Source organism: Ochotona princeps, chromosome 16 (genome assembly GCF_030435755.1).
Source record: "Ochotona princeps isolate mOchPri1 chromosome 16, mOchPri1.hap1, whole genome shotgun sequence".
Lineage (NCBI taxonomy): Eukaryota > Metazoa > Chordata > Mammalia > Lagomorpha > Ochotonidae > Ochotona > Ochotona princeps.
The window spans coordinates 22,095,641-22,115,155 of record NC_080847.1 but is presented as its reverse complement, the minus strand read 5'-3'; the positions used below and the strand labels follow the sequence as shown (position 1 = coordinate 22,115,155).

Sequence of the window (19,515 nt, the reverse complement as noted above, 5' to 3'; positions counted from 1 at the left end):
GGGGCAGACACCAGCAGCTGAGGCAGGCCTGGGTAGGGCGCGAACCCAGGGCATCCGGACAGCTGCTTTGCAGCCTGCCCAGTGCGGGCCTCGAACGTTTGGTCCCGGCGGCGCTCCGAGCGCCTGGGCGCGCCAGCCGCGGCTCGGGGCGGGACAGCGCCCCCGCGGCGCCCGTGGGAGAGCGCTCGCCCCTCCAGGAAGCGCCCGCCTCGCCTCTCCGCTTCCCGCCCCGCACCCCCCGCCCTCCTCCTCCTCCTCGACAGGAGGGAGGAGCCCGATCCGCCGCCGCCGTCGCCAGCCCGCCCGGCCCGGGAGGAGCCCCGGACCCCGAGCGACTGCGAGCGCACGCGAGCGGGCATGGCTGCGCGGGCTGCATACTGAGCCCGTCCCGCGCCCGCGGGCCCGGCCAAGCAGGGCAGTGCCCGGGGATGCCCCGGGGTCCCAGAGCGCGGGCAGCAGCGGTCGCCGCGTGCTGAGGGCGGCGGCGCTTGAGGGACGCGAGGTGAGTGGGGCCCGGGCGACCCAAGGGAGGGCGGGGCGGCTGTATATCAAGTTTAACCCGGGGGCGGCCTCGGTGGGTCGGGAGGAGGCTGGGTTCCGCCTCGTGGGGTGGAGTGAGGGGTCGGGCCGCGGCGCCCCCAGCCCCAACCGCCAGCGCGCACCCAGACTCGGGCATGTGGGTGACTCAGCTGCGCCCCGGCCACGCGGGGGCGCTCCGCCTCCGCCCGGACTGCGGGGGGGAAGGGCGGGCGGTGGGCGGGAACTGGGGGGTCGCTCTCGGGGTCCTAACCCAGCAATTCAGAGGAGCCTCCGGCCTCCCTCGCCACCCAGAGAAATCGGGCTGGCCCCGACTGCCCCAGCTGCCACCCCGCCACACCTGGTGCCCCAGGAAAATGCTCCTGGGAGAGGCAGCCCAAGGGGAAGTGAGGCTGGGCAGCTTCCCAGAAATGTTTGCAAACTAGTTTTTGTGCAAAAGCTGTCTGGCACCTGCGTGTTGAAGAAATGAGGCAGGAGGGGGAGAGGCCCTCTTTCTGTCCAACTGTCTCATTTGCCCGCCCCCCCACCTCCCAAGGTTAGAAAGCCCTTTTTGGGAGAAGAAGCTGCCTCCCAGGGGGACCTGTGATTTACACAAAATCACTGGCCTAGGGAAGGGACTGTGAGACTCCCCCCTAGGGCCCTTTTCATTGGCCAACCTTAGGGTTGGCGCATCTGGGGGTGTAAGCTGTGACCGATGGATATGGGACAAGTGGCTTCAGTAATTATTGCTATCATGCCAGGTAAGGTCCCATTCTGGGAACCCACCTCCCCATGGGCCTCCCTGCCCCTGGGTGGTCTCCTCTATCCCTTGCAGGGGTTGCTGTGTGGAGGGTGGAAGAAGTCCTCCAAGAATTCAGCCCTCTCCCCAGTAGAGATAGCTAGCTATGGCGGTGGGCGAGTGCAGAAGAGGCACTGTGGGCGCCCATGAAAGGAGCTGGGTCAGCCAGCAATCTTAGCACAGACATCAGCTAGAGGAAAGACCACTGGATCCTGAGTCAGTCGCTTGGCATCCCCCAGGGAGGAGATGCCCCCCCCCCGACATGAGGCCTGAGCTAGGGTCACCAGTGCCTCACTGCTCCCAGACCAGGGTCAAGGACATTGCAGTTCTGGGTGCAGGAAATGGGGTGATTTTAGCCTCTGGGAAAGGGGTACTGTGGCTGCCCACAGCCCCACAGGGGAACTATGGTTAGGAACACACGCCTTCTGACCAGTCGGACCTTGGCCCAGACTCTCCTCTCTTCTGGTCATTACCTGTAAAATGGGCCCGTCCCTAGGGCCTGCCCACCCGGAAGCTGGACCCAAACAGAGAGGTTTGATTTCAGTTCCACTTGGCAGAGAATCCAGGAGCTCTGGAAGTGCCCACCGGCAAGGGTGACACACCTGGCTTGGACAGGAGGGGTTCCCCCGACATGCTTCTCCATGGCTAAGGATGTGGGCACTGATTCTCCTCAAATCTCAGGGCTCTCTCTGCGTGGAAGAGATGGCCGGCTGCTGCCCCTGTCCACTGGGCCCATGCCCTGGCTGGAGACCTTTCTCCTGGTGTCATGCAGTTGTGTGTGGTTCCTCAGAGGTAGTTTTGAGATTATTAGATGACAAAGACGTGCGTGTGCCTGACTGTGCCGGCGCCAGGGAATCGTGGGTAACTGTCATTGTCATCGCATTAATGGTCGTTGTCATCGTTCAGAGGGAATATTAGGAAGCCCGGCCCAGCGTGGCTGGCTGCTTTCAGGCTTCCCTCCTGGGACTCTCTAGGGCCTCTTGCTCTTCCTCCACCCCCTCACTGAAGAGAGGAGACAGGGAATCCACATGCAGGAGCTTCTGGGCTATTCTAGGGGCGTGTATGTGTATGTGTGTGTGTGTGTGTGTGCGCGGTGGAGTGGGGGGAGGTCCCCTCCCATGGCCTGGAGCACAGAAGGGCCACCGTGTGTGAACATGTGAACAGAGGACAAGAGCAGTCATTCTTGCACCTGCTGGGAAGGTCCTGCCCAGTGTCAGGGGCTCCCTGGCCCTTACAGGCAGTAGCACAGGGGGCACACAGTGGTAGTGGGTCAGCAAGAGAGGACCCCTCCAGGACCACATCCCTGTCTGCTGTGGAAATGGTCTCAGAAAAGCAAGAGCTGGCAGAGGGAGGCGGTGGGCTCCCACAGGGACTGAGCTGGGTCACAGGCCCCTCCCGGCTCCCAGCATGGAGTCCTCTGCCTTGGCCTGGAGTTTGGGGTGGGAGGGGCTGCCCACTGACCTCGTGTTCAAGGAGACTGCCCTGCCCCCTTGGCCCGGGGCACACCTTCCTCTTCCCGTGGGACTCTGATGTTGGGTTAATTGGGTGGAGACTGTACTGCCGTCCCTATTCACTCCTACATACCTTGCTTTGTCTGTCTCCGGGCCTCTGCCACTCTCTAAGTCATTTATTTGGCACTCAAGAGTTTGTTCCCTACCTTGTCCCCAGAGAGGGTCGACTCCAAGGAGAGGCAACCAACGGTGTCTGTGACGCAGGGCTGTGTCTGTGCACGTGGATCCAGAAGGTGCTGGATAAATGCTGATTCGCAGAAGGATGGTGTCTGCTTGCCCTGTAGTCTCTTGCTACAGCCAGTCTGTGATACTGGGTCCCTGGAGGGGTCCCCAGTGCTGGGGGGCTGCCAGAGGGCAGGGGGTGTCCCAGCCGGCCAAAGAGGAAGAACTAAGGAAAGCTGTGTGGTACCCCCACCCTCACCCCAGCCCAGAAGTAGCGTTTGCTTGTTCCTAGGTCCCAGGGGGGCTGGGAACTGACCTGTGCTGGTGAGACTCCCCCATTGTCCTAGTGACCTAGGTCAAGTCTCTCAACCTCTCTCAGCCTTTGATGCCCTCCTTGCACAAATGGGCATGCTCAGGGCAGGACTGCCTTCTGCCACTGTCCCCATGAAGTTCTTACACTTGATCTTAGCCAAAAGACCAAAAGCGATTCCCATGAAGTTCTTAAGGTAGTGGTGACAGAGCCTGCCGAGAGCCAAGGCAGGTGCGGCGGTTCCCACTGACACTGGCTTTGTGCCCTGCATTTGCCATGTGGTCATTCTGGAGGCTCCTTGAGCCAGTCCTCTGGGTTTGGCACTGTGCTGGGTGCTGGGGGCACAGCGGTGGTCAAGACAGACAGGGATGGAAAGGGAGCAGGCAGGTGACAGAGTGGGCAAGCCAGCGGTGGTGAAGGCCTGGAGAAAGTTGCAGCAGGGTGGAGGGACCATGGTTGGGGCAGGGAAGCCTCCAGTTAGGCTGCAGAGTTCTGTGGCTAGAAGCCCTATGGGAGGACAGCATCGGTCCCTCTGGTAGCCCAGCTACACCTGGTACCTCATGGGCACTTAGGGAATGTTTATGAACTAGTGAGCAAGGGGAGTGTGCCCTAGATGGAGAAAACAACATATGCAAAGGCCCTGAGGTCACGCATCGCCAAGTCTCCCTGCACCTCAGTTCTCCATCCATCCGTCTTGCCAGGAACCAGGGACACTGGGCCTGCCTGGTGTGCTCACCAAGACCCAGCAGAGAGCGGGCTCAGTGCCCAGCAGGTGACCATTGCAGCCCGTTACTCTAGGCAGGACCTGTGCAGTGTTTCGGAGGCAGGTGCCTGGGGCCACGACTCGGGACAAGTATGCTGCACCGGTTCAGAGCCCAACGGACACTAGGAGCAGCTTGCCTCCAGCCACTGAGTGTCCTAAGGTGGATGGATTTCCTGTGCAGCTTCCGGAGGAGGTTCCTTTCAGGCCTCTTCCGGCTGCTTGTAAGGCCTGGGGCTGCGTCACTCCAGGCTCCACCTCCTGCCATCTTCCCTCCCTGCCTTCCTAAGTCCTCATAGAGCCATCAGCCATCATGAACCAAAGACTGTGCAACCCTATCTGAATGAATAACACCTGCAACTCTCCACTGTGAAGCCTTGGGGGTGGTGTTTTGGGGTATATAGCTCAGCCTCTAACAGGCAGGTTCCTTAGCTTCTGTTTGCCTCAGTTTTCTGATTTGTAAAATGATGTGATCTTAAGAGCGAGGCCCATCTCCCAGGCTAAGTACATAGGCAGTGTCTGGTCAGTGCTGCGACTTGTCCTCCTTGATTGGGTGGAAGGGAGCCGGGACCAGGAGCTAACTAGGTGATGGCATCCTTGGCTGTTGAGACTCACCCACAGAGGTCTGAGCCTGTCTCCAGAGTTGTGGGCCCCTTGCTTGGAATGGTGCTACCATCCAGGCACAGGGGCTGTTCTGAGTGGGCAGCCTGGAGGCCACTGGCTGCCAGGAACCCTTGGCAGGAGGTGATGAGAGGCCTGCCCAGGAGCAGGGAGCAGAGCGCACAGGCGTGCGGGGCATCCACACGGGGATCAGGCATAGAGGTTGGCTGACTCTGTGGGCCCGAGCAGCCCAGAGATGCCAGGTACATGCTTCAGGAAGGACCAAGGGGGCATTCCTGGGCTTCCCAAGGCTGCCTGGATGCTTGCCAGGGAACCTGAAGCCCAGAGAGGTGACCAGGGACTTGCTGAGGTTCCCACAGAGCGTGGGAACCTCCTGATGCCCAGCTGTCCTCTGGGTGGACATGGGTCCTCATCTCAGAAGGCACCCCAGGGTCCCCCTTCCAGTACAGCCACATTTGAAGGCAGGTGGGCGCTGTTACCAAGCCCTCATCTTTCTCTTAGCCTCACCCACCCTGTGAGCCTGGCCAGGCCCTTCCGGGGGTTCCCAAGGGACTCAGAACACTGTGCAGCTCACAAGCACTTCCAAGCCCCATTTGAGACCCAGAAAGGGGGTAGGGGTGGGAGGTGGTAAGAGTAGAATTTCCTATAGGAAGGGAGGCCCTGGGCCATGCCCTCCAAGGCCGAGCCAGGCTGGACCTGGAGCCTGGGGAGTAGGGGGTCCCAGGGCTTGGAATGGCTTCATTGGCAGTATGGTCTGGGGAAGCTGGGGCCGGGCATCAGGACCGACCCCTGCCGAGGCCTCCTCACCACACTGTCTGCATCTATATTTATCCCCGTAATGGCCTGGCTGCCTGCGTGAGCTGTCTTCAGAGCACAGCAGCAGTGCCATCGCTAAGTGGAGAAGGGTGTGTGTGTCAAAGTCCCCACTCCCTGCTTTGTGCCTCGTACAGCGTGAAACCCTCCGCAAAGTGCTGCCAAGAGAGTACCAGGGATGAAAGGCAGCTTGGGCTGGAGCACTGCACCCCCACCCCTTTCCAGAAGCAGGATGCTGGGGAGATGGGGCCACAGCCAGGGTTTGCGTGTAGCTCCCAGATGTAGACCGGGAGACTCCTAAGCCTTTCAGCCCAGGCTCAAATAACTCATGTTTCCAAAATCCTGGAATTCTGGGAGCCTGTGCTTCCAGACATCTGCAGCTCCTTCTCCTTTTGGCCTTTTGCTCTTGCTCACTCTCATCAGCCAGTTCCCATTCCGAGAATGGCAGCGTGGGGAACGATGAAGATTCCATCTGGGAGCTTCTCAGGCGCTGGGAAGGCCTCATGCCCTAAGCCAGCCGACAGCGCACAGTGGTGCTGTACCTGATTCTTCCTCAACGACTAAGAGGCCGGGAAGAGATTCCAGGGAATGGGCTAGGGAAAGTCCCTGGAATTCCTGCAGGTACCACTCAGTGACCAGTGCTGACAGCGCTCATTTCTAGCAGCAGATGGGACATGCCGGTCCCCTTGCTGGCAGTGACAGCGCATTCCCTGTCCTGCCGCTGGCTGGACAGTGAATGGTGCCTGTCTCTCTAGTCCACTTGTTCTAAGGGAGATCCAGTCAATCGGCCTGTGCCAGTGGGAGCCGCCCGCACTGGAGTCCCTGTCGACCTGTGCATAACTTCTGGGTGTTGTACACTGCCTTGAGGGTGACCCCTTTCTCCCGCCAGTTGGCACTGGGGCCAGAGCTGGTTTCCCAATATAGATTGTGCTGCTGGGAGCACTCTTGTGTGTGCCTTGTGGTGAATATGCATACTTGTGACCACTGTGGTGGGGGGTGTGTATGTATGGCTGAGCTCTGCAGGGCAAGCGTGACACTGCCAGCTATTTCCTGTCCCACCAGCAACCTGCAAGAGTTCTGGGTGCGTCCTTGCGTGTGCATGGCGATGTTGCTCTTTTCCCAGTCTTGGGCTCCCAGGCAGGAGGAGGGGTGGTGGTGCTGGTGAGTTCCTGGTATGGCATTTGGTTTGACTGAGCTGAATTTCTGAGAAGTGAGAGCTCAGTAAGGGAGAGGGAAGGGCCTTCCCAGCAGATGGAACAACATGTGGGAAGTTAGGAAGGACCAAAAACTGTTACTGCAAGTCTGTAGGGAACAGCAGAGCTGGAGGGGTGGGGTGAGGGAAAGGAGCTGGGGGTGGCATTGTCTTGAGAACAGCAGGGATCCTCAGAGAGGCCTTGCTCAGATGGAGCCAGTATCTGCAGAGGGTGGAGGCTGAGTAATTTTTGTTGGTGGCGGATAAGCAAACTAAACAAAGCAAATTGGCCCCTCTGTGCTGTGGCTTAGCAAGTTAAGCTGCTGTGTGCAGTTCTGGGTATCCCATGTGTCAGTTCGACACCTGGCTACTGCAGTTCTGATCCAGCTCCCAGATAATGGACCTAGGAAAACAATGGAGAATGATCTAAACACTTGGGTCCCTGCACCCACATGGGAGACTCAGAAGAAGCTCCATGCTCCAATCTTTGGCCTGGCCCAACTCTGGTCATTGAAGCCATTTGTGGAATAAACCAGCTGATGGAAGATCTCTCTTTAACTGTTTCGATTAAAATAAATAAATCTTTAAAAGAAAAAAAATGGCGGAAAGCCCATTTGTCTGGAGTCAACTGGTGTGGAATGCAGATTCTTGCAGAGTTCAGCAGGCAGCGTGAATGGTCAGAGGGTCCTGACCATCTGGGTGAAGGATTCTGCCTCCAGACCTCAGTTTGCTTATCTGGAGAATGGGAGTTGTGATGGCACCTTCATCAAGGATGTGGTGCAGCTGCAGAATTTCAAGTCCCGCAGGTCCTGGGACAGCCAGGATTATTGCTCATTTGGTTTTTATTGTTTCCTTTTTATCCCACTAACAGTGGGGCTGGGGTCCCCACCCCTAACCCCCCATCACAGGTCCCCCAGAAGGTAAAGATTGCTGTCACGATGATTAATTCTCTGGGTGGTCTTGGCTGGCCCGTGGTGGCCCCAGCCCAGATGTTGCCATGCCAGTGTTTTTTGGATATCAATGGACTGTAAGTCATGTGGACTAACCCCCCCTCCTGCCTTCTGTCTCTCCTGGGCCTCTTGCAGTCAGCCCAAGGTCTTCAGAGTGAAGATAGGGGTCCTGCAAAGAAGGACTCAGGGGCTCCCAGGGTGGGTGAAGCTATGGGAAGAATGAAGGCCTCAACCCCACATGTCCAGCTCCCAGGCTTGGCTGCAGGCTTCAGACTTTGTAGTCCCCACATTGCAGAGATGCTCCCCCAAATAAATGTGTATGTGTGTTTGTGTGTGTAATAGTATTGGTCCCTGACTAGGGACCCAGCATATAAGGCTGGCAGGACTTAGAAGGGGACCAAGTAATTCGGCATGCCCAGGGCTGACCAAGCTGAAGCTGCCTCTGGGGGGCATTGAGCAGCCAGGTTGCCAATTTGCCAGCTAAGGTCTGGGGCCTCCTGGCTTGCCGTGTGGCCCCAGGTGGGCCGCCTCAGCTTCACTTGGGAGCTTGTTAGGCTGCCACCTGCCTGCCCACCCTGTGATTTGTGTACAAGGCGCTCGCGTCTGCAGCACAGTCCCCAGTAGGGCTTGTTCAAGCATAGAGTGAGAGCACTCCCTACCCCAGGGGCAGCAGGTGGAGCAGGTGCTCTTGGCAGAAACCACACCTCTCCTGAGTTTTTCATCAGCCCCCTCTCCCTGGCCATCAAGGTGGTGGTGTTGTTCTAAGTGAGCCTTGCAGGGGCCCCAAGGAAAGCACTTTCATTGGGCTAGTTTTACAGAGGGCGGGGGACCCACAGAGCTTAAGTCACTCACATGAGGCCACACAGCAGGTGAGTAGCAGGGCCAGGCTTGAGTTCAACCCCTGCAAGTTGAGTCCAGACACCAAGCTCTTGATCACTGCATGCTGCTGTCTGGAGGACCAAGTCCAGCAAGACCTGGCAGAGCTTTACTCCTTGTAGCTGGCACTGTAGAGAAATCCCAAGTATGGCCTGGAGCACTGGACATTGCAGTGGGATATGTCATTGTTGCCTAGTCCCACAGTCTCCACCAGCTCATAATCACTGGCACAGCGGCTGCCTCCTCTCCAGCCACCTTGGGCCTGCTCTCCATCTCCATCCTCTGTCCTCCCACAGCCACCTGCCTCTCTTGCTGACTCCCCATTAGTGCCACCTGCTGCCCTCTAATTAGGGTCCTCCTGGCAACTCAGCAGTTCCTCCCTGTAGTGAGCTCCAAGTGGTGACCACAGCCCAACTTTTGAGTCCTGGACCAGGGCTGGGTGGGGTGGGGGTGGAATCATGATAGAATTGGCTTGGGTTCAGGGTCCCATCCTTCTGTGACTTAAAAAACCCTCCCTGCCTTAGGGCTGGCATTGAGGCACAACGAGTTAAGCCACCACCGGCGATGCCAGCATCTCCTGTCACTGCTAGATGCCTGGCTGGTCCCCTGTCTGCCTTTTTCATCCTGAACAGAGATATCTAGCACTGGCAAGGAGTTGGCGGGAGAAGGTAGAGTCAGGGGTGGTATGCGATGTCTCCTTTGGGGAGCTTACGTTTTATGGGGACAGGCAGCCACATATGGGCCTGCTGACAAGACTGCCGACAAAACACCTGTGCATTGGCATGATCTGTGGAGCCAAGGCTGTGGGTTAGCCTGACAGTCTGGAAGGCCTCAAAGATTGTAAGGCGGTGATGGAAGGTACAGCTAAGCCTTTCTTGTGAAGAAATTCTGGTGAAGGGAAATTCCACAAGTGCAAAGACCTCAGGGCAGGAAAAAGATTGCAGTGTTTACAGATACCGGGGGTGTGGCGTGAGGTAGGATCAGTTCATTTGTGTGACCTGTTAGGATGGAAGGACCTTGACATTTTCAGGTACAGCTGTCCTAGCATCTTATTTGTATTTTGGGGAACAAGAGGGAAGATTTATTTAAGAGGTAGAGTTAGAGAGAGGGGGAGAGACAAGACAGAAGAAGTCTTCCATCTGCTGTGCCCTCGAAACAGCTGGAGCTGGGACCAGAAACTCCATCCGGGTCTTCCTTATGGGTGCATCTTCTGTTGCCTTCCCAGGTGCATTAACAGGGTGCTAGAGTGGATCTGGAGCAGCTGGGAGTTGAACTGGTGCCCATGAGTCACTGGCATCACAGGTGTGTCTGCACCACAGCACCAGCTCCTTACTTGCATGTTGAAAGATGTCCTCAGGGTCTGGTGTGCAGAGGACCACTGAGGTTGCCTTGGGGAGACTGTCACAGTCTGCCGGGGCAGGGGACAGGGGATGAGGACATGGCTGTGGCTTGGAGGTGTGCTCAGCTGCGCCGGTGCGGAGCCACCAGCGCCTGAGTTGCCGGCATCACAGAGGTGTTACGCCTGGGGACCAGATGGCTGGGATCCCATGTCCCCTTCAGCGCCACAGCCATGACTGCTAGAAGAATGATTACTGAATGAATGCGTGAATCCCCAAGCCTGCCTACCATCCCTTGGCCTCAGCCTATCTATACAAGGGACTCCAGTTGTGTTATCTTACCCTCAGAGCTCTCTGCTAGGAGGTCCGGTCACCCCAAAAGGTCAGTGCCCATCTGTGCTGAGAGTCGGGGACCATCCCTCCTGCTTATCTCCTGCTCCAGCCCCAAACCTCAAATTACCTGCGGGGCAGGGATTGTTCCTGAGCTTCCCAGCTGGGCCAGATGCGCATGGCAGGCCCAGCCCCAACCCTTAATGACACCTTGTGCCGCCGCCCTCCTACTGGGGTAGGAGGGGAAGGGGCCTGGCGCGGCCTAGGCTGTGGTTTCTTTTTCCATTGCGTCAGGCTCAGGGTCCAGCCCCGCCTGCCTGCTGCCGGGCTGGCACAGAGGGGCCGCCCTGACCCCTGCCTGTCCCAGCTTCCGACACCATGTGCTCCCCATTCCGGGGGTCCCGCAGCTTCCTGGCAGAGGGTGAGTTGGGAATGCGGGACCTGCCTCCCCCTCTGAGGTCCACCCCTCATTGCAGCTGGGTGGGCTGGTGGGGGACAGGGTGTGTACCCGGCTGCACCCTCAGCCAGAGTGAGAGCGCGTGGGATAGGAAGCTTGTGGAGGAGCCCAGGTCAGATGATGGGAGCTTGGGCTGGGGATAGGAAGAAGCGGGTCCAAGGATGTCCACACGAACGCGAGCCTTTGTATTGGGTGGTCTGGGTACATGTGAAAGTGCGTCTGCACGGGAAATACGTGGAGCTGGGTGTATGTACCCTCTGTGTCAGGATAACAATAACAGTATTTGTCTTGGCCCAGGAGTGGCACCCAGGTCGGTCGCAGTGACCATGTGGAGGGGCTACAAAGGGCTGAGGAGGTGGAGAGCTGGGACCCAGCGGCAGCAGGGATGCTGGGAGACACAGGACTGTGGGAAGGGCCGACTCCATGGGCACTGGAGACTCTGGCGTTCTGGAGCGCTCAGCACAGCCCTGTCTACCTGGTTTCAGTCCCCATCAGCCTGTCTGATGCCCTGGGATTGTTCCCACTTAGTTTCTGGGTCCTCAGAGAACCCACTGATCCCCCCTTAGCCCGACAAGAAAGCCAAGCCTGGGCCAGGGGTTTGGAGGCCCAGTTCACACGCTGCCTGTGCCCTTTCCTAGCCGCATGGCTTTCACGCTCTTCCAGCCTCAGTTTGCTCACCTGTAAAATGAGGGTGATTGTCTTGCCATCCCTCTCACCCCAGGCATGCATAAACATAGACTGGCACACACGTGGCCACACAGCCTGGTGTCTGGGCTGGCCAACCCTCTCGGCCCCACCCCCACTTGGCACAATTGCTCTAATGCACATGGGGGGAGAAAATGGGGCACACCAGCCTTCCCCCATCAACCCCCCCAGATGGAGGCTGGCTTTTACCAAAAAGGAATACATCCTGCAGGCAAATTGAAGAGCTGTCCTGAGGCTTGGGGCATGTGTGACTCTAATGAGCTTCTGGAGACAGCCAGTGGCAGGGACGGGGCTGAGGCCTGACCCCTACCACCACCGCCTTCCCTACCCCAGCAGGTAGACCCCAGGAGCATTGTATCTGCAAGGGGAGGGTGTCTCCGGGGCCCCCTCTGGGTCTGGTGCATACGGAGTGAGCTGCATTCAGGTCAGAGGGAGGAGGAGGAGTAGATCCAGCATGGTGCTGACCGTGGCCTTGGTCTGACCCAGCCAGCTCTCCAAAGCTGCTGGAAAAACTTTGGAAAGCGCAGACCAGATCCAGTCACTGATATGCCTTCAACACTTCCTGTCATTCTTTGACTAAAACCCAGACTTGGGGTCCAGTGCCTTACAGGTCGCGGCTTGCACACTTGAATGGCCAGTCTCGGACTACCTAGTCCCCAGCACTGGCACCATTCAGGAACCCAGTAGAGGCTCTGTCAGCTGTGCCGAGTGAGTTGGTGGACAAATGTCAGCTGTCTCCATGGCACAGGGGTGTATGTCAGTGCTGCTCCCCTGAGACCAGATGAGGAGGCTTGGCAGCATAAAGGCCGTGAGCTCCATCCTCGTGTTCCCAAGTGAACTCTTCCCGCCTTCTCTGCAGAAGGGGACAAAATCTTTCTTTTCTTTTCTTTTCTTTCTTTTTTTTAAGATTTTTTTTTCTTAATTTGAAAGGCAGAAATACACACACACACACACACACACACACACACACACTCACACAGAGGGAGAGAGGTTCACTGCCCAAATGGTCGCAATGGCTGGGGCTGTGCCAGGCTGAAGCAAGGAGTCTAGAGCTTCGTCCGAGACTCCCACATGGGTGCAGGGGTCTGAACACTTGAGCCATCATCTGCTGCTTTCCCAGACACATGAGCAGGGAGCTGGGTCCCAAGTGGAGCAGCTGGGTCTCTCATAAGGGATGCTAGCATTGCAGGAAGAGACTTAACTGTCTACCTCATGGCGCTGACCCCAAGGGGACAAGATCTCAGTCAAGGAGTTAGAAGCTGGCCTTTGTAGGGTGTTTGGGCTGGCTTCATTCACATAGATATCGGGGTCTGGGTGAAAAGCCCACGTGCTGGCAGAAACGAGAAGGTGGGCAGATGGGAAACTGAGGCACAGAGCACCCAAGAATTTGTGCTTGTGCCAGTGGGACCCCAAGCTCTCCTCCATCCCTTAAAATCCGTTCCCAGTGAGACTGCAAAAGGCCTTCCAGCGGGCAACCCCGGCAGTGAGCAGTGATGGGAGAAGGGGAGATGGGATGTGGGATCGCTCATTTATACTCTGTTTCACTCAACAAATACAAACACAAATGCCTTCTGTACCCCAGTCACTGTGCTTGAGCTGGAAATACTGCAAGAAAGTGGTAGACAATGAGCAAGGTCAAATTTTGTAAAAGTTCCCAGAAATGAGCTTCCTAGTGAGCAAAGCAATGAGGGAAACCAGACATCATGCAGCACCTATAAGATTGTACCTATAAGATGCCAGCTTGTTAGTCCTTGAGGAAAAAAGTCCAGGCTTTCCTGGCAGGGTGAATGTCTGGGTCACCAGTGTCCACTGTGATTTATTGCTGATCTCTCAGAGGCAATACATGGGGACCTTCGTACATTTCACAGCTCAAGCCTGATCAAAGCAGACATCTGAAAACATCTATGGGAGTCTGCCTTTACATACATTTCCTTAAATTCTCCATTTTCTCTGTTGCTTTTGTCTTCTGTCCTTCTATCCACATCCGGAAGGTGAGGATCTGCCTGTGTGTGTGTGTGTGTGTGTGTGTGTGTGTGTGTGTGTGTGTGTTACCATAGCAGATATCTATCCCCTCTCTAACTCTCACTTTGATTCCCCCAGACTGCCAAGAACTGCTGCCACCAGCTCCGCCACCCACCCCCATGGCCTACATCCCCGAAGGGAGTACCCCGGCTGTGGGGGCAGCCCCCGTGGGCTCCCAGTATTGCGTGTGCAAGGTGGAGCTGTCAGTGAGCGGCCAGAACCTGCTGGACCGCGACGTTACCTCCAAGTCCGACCCCTTCTGCGTCCTCTTCACGGAAAACGATGGCAGGTGGACCGAGGTGAGCTCTTCAGTGCATGTGTACCCAGTGGCTAGTGGAGGGGGTCGCTGGGATGCCCCTGCATGAAGGGACATCCGGCTCACACCCTTGAGAGTTAACTGGATAACTGGCACTGTGGCTCAATGGGCTAATCCTGTACATTCAGGCGCCAGCATCCCGTGTGAGCACCTGTTCGTGTTCTGACTATTCTACTTTCTGTCTAGCTCCCTTCTTGTGGCTTGGGGAAGCAGTGGAGGATGGCTCAAGTCTTCGGGAACTTGCACCCATGTGGGAGACCCAGAGGAGGCTCCTGTTTTCAGATCAGCTCATCTGTGGCTGTTGTATCCGTGTGGGAAGTAAACCAGTGGATGGAAGATCTTTCTGTCTCCTTCTCTTGTGGTCATTTGGGACATGAACCAGCAGATGGAAAATCTCTGCATCTTCTCTCTCTAAATTTGCCTGTTTTAAATTTTAATTTTTTTATTATTTTTTAAAATTTTATGGTACAATTGTATAGGGTCTGGGATTTCCCTACCTCCTCCCCAAATTCCCAACCCCTGACTGATTTCCCCATTGTTATTACAATAATATAGTCTTTCATAAGCAGTCATATGTCCATTAGTTTGCTATTTCAGTGTGTCCTAATAGATCTGCCTTTCCAATAAAAATAAAACAAATCTTTAAAAACGCAAAAAAAGAAAATTTTATTTTAAATACATTTATATATGTGTTGAGGTTATTATAAGCCATACGTTTATAATTATCTATTTTCTATTTTATTTCATCATTTTTACATTATTGTTATAGATAGCTGAAACTTGATAATTTCGAAAAATGCTCACTTTCACTTTTAAATAACTTTCTTTCTCTTTCTTTCTTTTTTTAAGTTTATGAATAGAGAAAAAATTAGAAAGAAAAAAAATTTTCTATTTGAGAGGCCAAGTAAGACACAGAGAAAGCTGCCCTCTGCTGGTTCACTCCTTAAACTGAAGCCCATCATGGCAGGGTTAGGCAGGGCTGAGGCCTGAGCCAGGAGCCCATTCCAGGTCTCTCATGTGGGTGGCAAGGACCCAAGGGCCTGAGCCAACACCTGCCGCCTCCCGTGTGTGCATTAACAGGAAGCTGGATTGGAGGCAGATGGCGTGCTTGAACCCAGACAGTCTGGTGTGGGATGGAGACTTTCCAAGAGGCATCAGAACCATGCGGCCAGCACCTACACCTGCCCCGCCCCAGGTCTACATAGATGCTAGCAGGTCCCATGGATGTTAACACAGTTCTGTGATGTCACGGAACTCTACTGGGGTTGTTGACCCATTTCCCAGAGGCAATAGAGTTAAGGCCCAGAGGCAATAGAGCTGAGAGCTGGCCACATAGCTGGAAGCAGGAAACGGACCCCTGACCCATGGTGGTCATGGCTGAGGCACTGCCTGCCTCCCTCACAGTCCCCCCTCAAGGCGTGGTGTCCCCACCCTCCTACCCAGGCTAGCCACCCTGGCTGAAAATAGCACAGGGCCCCAACCTCTTCCACCCTGTTGCTCAAAGCCTTGGAAGTGAAGTGGGTTGGGAGGGAAACATTAACACAGCTTGGGCCCTGAAATAGCGAGCAGAGGTCCGGAGGCGGGGCTCCTGTCCCAGCACCACACTGACCCATCCTCCCAGGCGCCAGCATCCACTGCAGGGAAGCGGGGAGTGAGCTGCACCATTCTAGGAATTTATAAAAAAGACAAGTATCCACTCCCGGGGGCCGGTTACCTGTGACCCCACTTCTCCTGTTCCAGTTTGTGCCATCAGTTGCCATCTGAACTATTGGGGAAAAAAAAATGTTTTCCCAAATTAAAAAATCTGGACACAACAGAGAGAGAGAGACTTGCAGTTTACAGAAATGGCAGCTGAGGCTTGGGTGAAGTAAAGGGATGAAAATAAAAGATTTTCTTTTTTTTAAATGTGTGTGAAAGGCAGCATGAAACAGAGAGAGATCTTCCATCTGCCGGTTTACTCCCCACATGCCCACAACAGCTAAGGCAGAGTCAACAGGAGCCAGGAACTCCTTCCAAACCTGTCAGATGTGTAGCAGGGGCCCAATATTTGGACCATCTTCAGCTGCTTTCCTAAACACATTACACGGAGCTAGATTGGATGTGGAGCAGCTAGAACTGGAACGGGCACTCTGACATGGGAGCCAGCATCACAAAGCTTAACCCACCACACAACAACACCGACTCTGGGAAAAGGATCTTCCTTCTGTCACTTGCCCAGGCAATGTCAGGACCACCAGCTCGTACCCTGGCACCTGAGATGTTAGAATCAGCTCAGGGTTTGAATCTTGGTCGTGCCCATTTAGCTGTTCAATCTTGGGTAAAGCACTCAAACTCTCTGTGCTTTAGAATCCTCACCTGTGAGTGAGGGTTAGGAAGGTGATGATGGCTTCACCCCTCAGGTTAGGTTCTGTGAATGCCAGGCACACAGCCCGCGTTCAGCAAGTTGGCATGATGACTCTCAGGGGCCCCAGCAGGTGGAACCGGCTGCCCTGACTGTGTCCCATCCCCCTGCCCTCTGCCAGTACGACCGAACAGAAACGGCCATCAACAACCTTAGCCCTGCCTTCTCCAAGAAGTTCGTCCTCGACTACCACTTTGAGGAGGTGCAGAAGCTCAAGTTTGCCCTGTTCGACCAAGACAAGTCCAGCATGCAGCTTGATGAGCATGACTTCCTGGGCCAGTTCTCCTGTAGCCTGGGCACGGTGAGCCAGGTCCCCCCAGAAACTGGGCAATCTCCCAGATGTCCCTTGATCTCTAAGACCATCCCTGGCAAAGTCTCTCTCCACCTGCCTCAGCTGGCCCCGCATTCCTGGACAGCTCCCCAGGTGCACCAGAGAGGCGAAGTAGGCTGATGGGCGTGGTGCCAAGCCTAAGAGCTCCCATCTGCAGGAGTAGCAAACCACAGGGCCAGACAGTTGCCACCACATAGGAACAGGGCCTCATGTGGTCAAAGCTTAGGACTGTTACAAGTTTAGACTTCCTGGTACAATTAGGAGAGCCCTTTTGTGTAGGAAGTGGGGTGCGGCCATTGGGTCTACACCCTCAAAGAGTGGGGGTGTGGCCTAAGGACTGGGCAAGGGGTAGGGGAGCAGTGCCAGTGTTTTCCCCAGCAAGAGCCTGTGGAGAAGGTGGAGCCGGCCAGGGGTGTTACTGGTGCCTGGCCAGGGCCATAGCCCAGGAGGCAGGTGCAGTGTGGTAGGGGGGCAGGGTTCTGGACAGGAGCAAGACCAAAACATGCAGCACTCAGTGACCCTATCCCCTGTCTCTCTGTTCTCTTGGCTCCTGCTGATGTCCCTACTACTCAACCTGGAAGGCCAGAGATGGGGGAAGAGGTGACAGAGAACAGGTGGGAAGGGCAGAGGCAGCCCCAGGCACAGGACCAGGTGGCCCTGGTGGGATAGAGCACCTGTAGGAGCATCACTTGGGAATGATGGTCCCCACTGCAGTGGACCAGGAAGGAGGTAGGACTACAGAGGATGCAGGCCACGGGGAGGCCTTTTTGGGGTGTTCCTTTCCTTTCCTTGTGGCTGAGCTTATGCAGATGTATCCCTCTGAATGTTATCTAGAGGGAAGGCAGCCCAGTGCTGCATCAGGAGGTAGGAGCTGCACCTCTGGCCCTTGTCCGCAGCCTGGAAGTCCAAAGGGCTGGGACCCAGGGCAGTCAGCATCTTGAGACCTCTATGGTCCTGCCTCTCCACCCTATCCCCCACCCAGTCCTCATTTCTCAGCTACTCAGCTGGGCTAGGAGTAGCTGCGGGAGCCTCCTCTGCAGGTGGAGGTTTCATTCAGCGGCCCTACTGGGAGGCAGCACTGCCAGCGATGCCTGTTGGAGATCTGTATCCTCCTCCCCTTCTCAACAAGCACCTCTCTCTTCCTGCAGATCGTCTCCAGCAAGAAGATCACTCGGCCTCTGCTGCTGATGAATGACAAGCCGGCAGGGAAGGGCCTGATCACGGTACCAGCCCCCTCCCTGCCCGCCGCCCTCCCCCATCAATGGGCTGCTTCCCTGGCACATAATCACCAGCTTTGTTTGGAGTAAAAAGGCCCAACTTACAACTTAGCAACAGGTCTCTTAGCAACCTGGGCTCCACAAATGTTGCATTGGGGGCTGCCAGGCTGGTGGGGAGTGGAGGGGAAGACTCTCACAGGGCCCCGACGACAATTCCTATACTGCAAAGATGCTCTGGATCTTGCCTGAGGCCTCCAGGGCAGCCCCCTGCACCTGCACCTGCTCCCAACCCTGGTCCCCACCAGTCTACCCTTGCTAGGGGTCCTTCGGAAGCACCTTGTTCTTGGTCCCTCTGCTGGGGTCTGGGATGCACAGTACTTTCTGCAGGCTGCAAGGGTCTTGTCCCATCCTGGCCCTGGTGCTCCAGGTTCCTAGCACCCAGAGTGAGCCCATTTCACAGATGAGGGCAGTCTGGGGCCCTGAGAGATGCTCCCAAGGGCAGATCAGCCATAAGATTGTTGGGTTGCATTGCTGGCCTCCAAGCCTGGGCGCTTCCCGGGGTGCTGACCACACTGGCCAGGCAACACCATCCTCTTTGGGCTCCTGAGTCCCTCACTCTGCTGCTCTGGAACTTGGCATGCGTCCCCACTGCCTATAAAACCTTCTAGAGATGTGAATGGCCCGCCAGTCCCGGATTACTTTCCTACTTCAGTTGTTTTGCTCCCCTTCATGTCAATACCTTGGTTCAAGTCCAACTGAATCCATAGGAAACTCCCCCAGACCCTAATCCATGCTTTTGTTGCCATGACCACCCCCAGTTTACATGCCTTTACAAGCCACTTCCCTCCACCTGGCTCAACCTGGGAGTGGGGATAGGGGAGAGGCAGCAGCTGCCAAGAGCTCCACCCTCTGCACTGCTGGTCAGATCCTGCCTGCAGCAGTGGGGCTGAGCTCAGCAAGGAGGCAACAGGCAGTCTGACTGGACTGGCTAGGGCAAAGGGTTGACTGACTGTGTTGGCTGAAGCCATCCCAGGGGCACGGGAATCCCACAGCCCCGGCTGAGCGTGGATGCAGCTGCCTACCTCTCTGCAGAGAAACAGAAAGGGAGAGGTTCAGTGAGGGCTCTTGGCAGCTTCCAGGCTACCCAGCTGGACAGCCCTGGCTGGGGTCAGAGGATCATGACTAACAGGCCTGTGTGAAGGACAGAAGGCCAATGTGGAATGATGGGGGAGCTTGGGTGGCTTCCCAGCATCCCTCCTTGGGCCTCAATTTCCCCACCTGCACAGTACAGTGTCTATGGTCATTGACCCCTCAATGTTTACAGCTGGCTGTGCTCCTGTGTCTGCAGTCAGGGACGGGGCTTGTCCTGCTAGTCCCTAGCCCAGACACTGTCCCCTCTGTAGGGTGTGTGGAGTTGCCTTCCCATGCCTCATGTGCAGTTTCCAGGAGGTACAAGCTAAGATCTGGTGCAGACAGGAGACTTGTCAGTGAACTGCTGGGTTCGTTGGGTCTGTCTGGCCTGACAAGGAGGTTTGGTGGTGGCTGAGAGTTGGGTCCTCTACCCTCACAGCCCTCTGGCATTACAGATCGCCGCCCAGGAGCTGTCAGATAACCGGGTCATCACGCTGAGTCTGGCGGGCAGGAAACTGGACAAGAAGGTAAGGCAGACACATGAAGGAGTTTTTCCACAGGTCCTCCACCCTCTCCCCAAGCCCCAGGAGGGGGTGGCCCAGTGCTGGAGTTCACTGGTCACTGCACATCAGAATGCTGTTACCACTGTAGGAGTGAGCTTTCAAGGGAGTTGGCGCTTGGCAAGCAGCAGGTAACACAGCACTTGGGACAGCCACAACCCAAGTCAGGGTGCCTGGGTTCATGTCCCAGCTCTGCTG

General features: G+C 56.2%; 1 protein-coding gene across 2 annotated transcripts in view; it reads left to right on the top strand.

Moving 5' to 3' along the window:
• Nucleotides 1–261: 261 nt before the first annotated feature.
• Nucleotides 262–19,515, top strand: part of CPNE2 (copine 2) — a 41,157-nt gene continuing 21,903 nt past the window's right edge. The window contains exons 1-5 of one of the 2 annotated variants that reach the window (XM_004583878.3): nt 262–502; nt 13,440–13,660; nt 16,200–16,379; nt 17,558–17,632; nt 19,213–19,284. In XM_004583878.3, the coding sequence (XP_004583935.2) occupies nt 13,481–13,660; nt 16,200–16,379; nt 17,558–17,632; nt 19,213–19,284 (507 nt within the window). In that variant the 5' untranslated portion in view covers nt 262–502; nt 13,440–13,480. Of the gene's footprint in view, nt 503–1,121; nt 1,278–13,439; nt 13,661–16,199; nt 16,380–17,557; nt 17,633–19,212; nt 19,285–19,515 lie in introns of those variants that run through there. The other variant, XM_058675188.1, reaches the window with a different exon arrangement.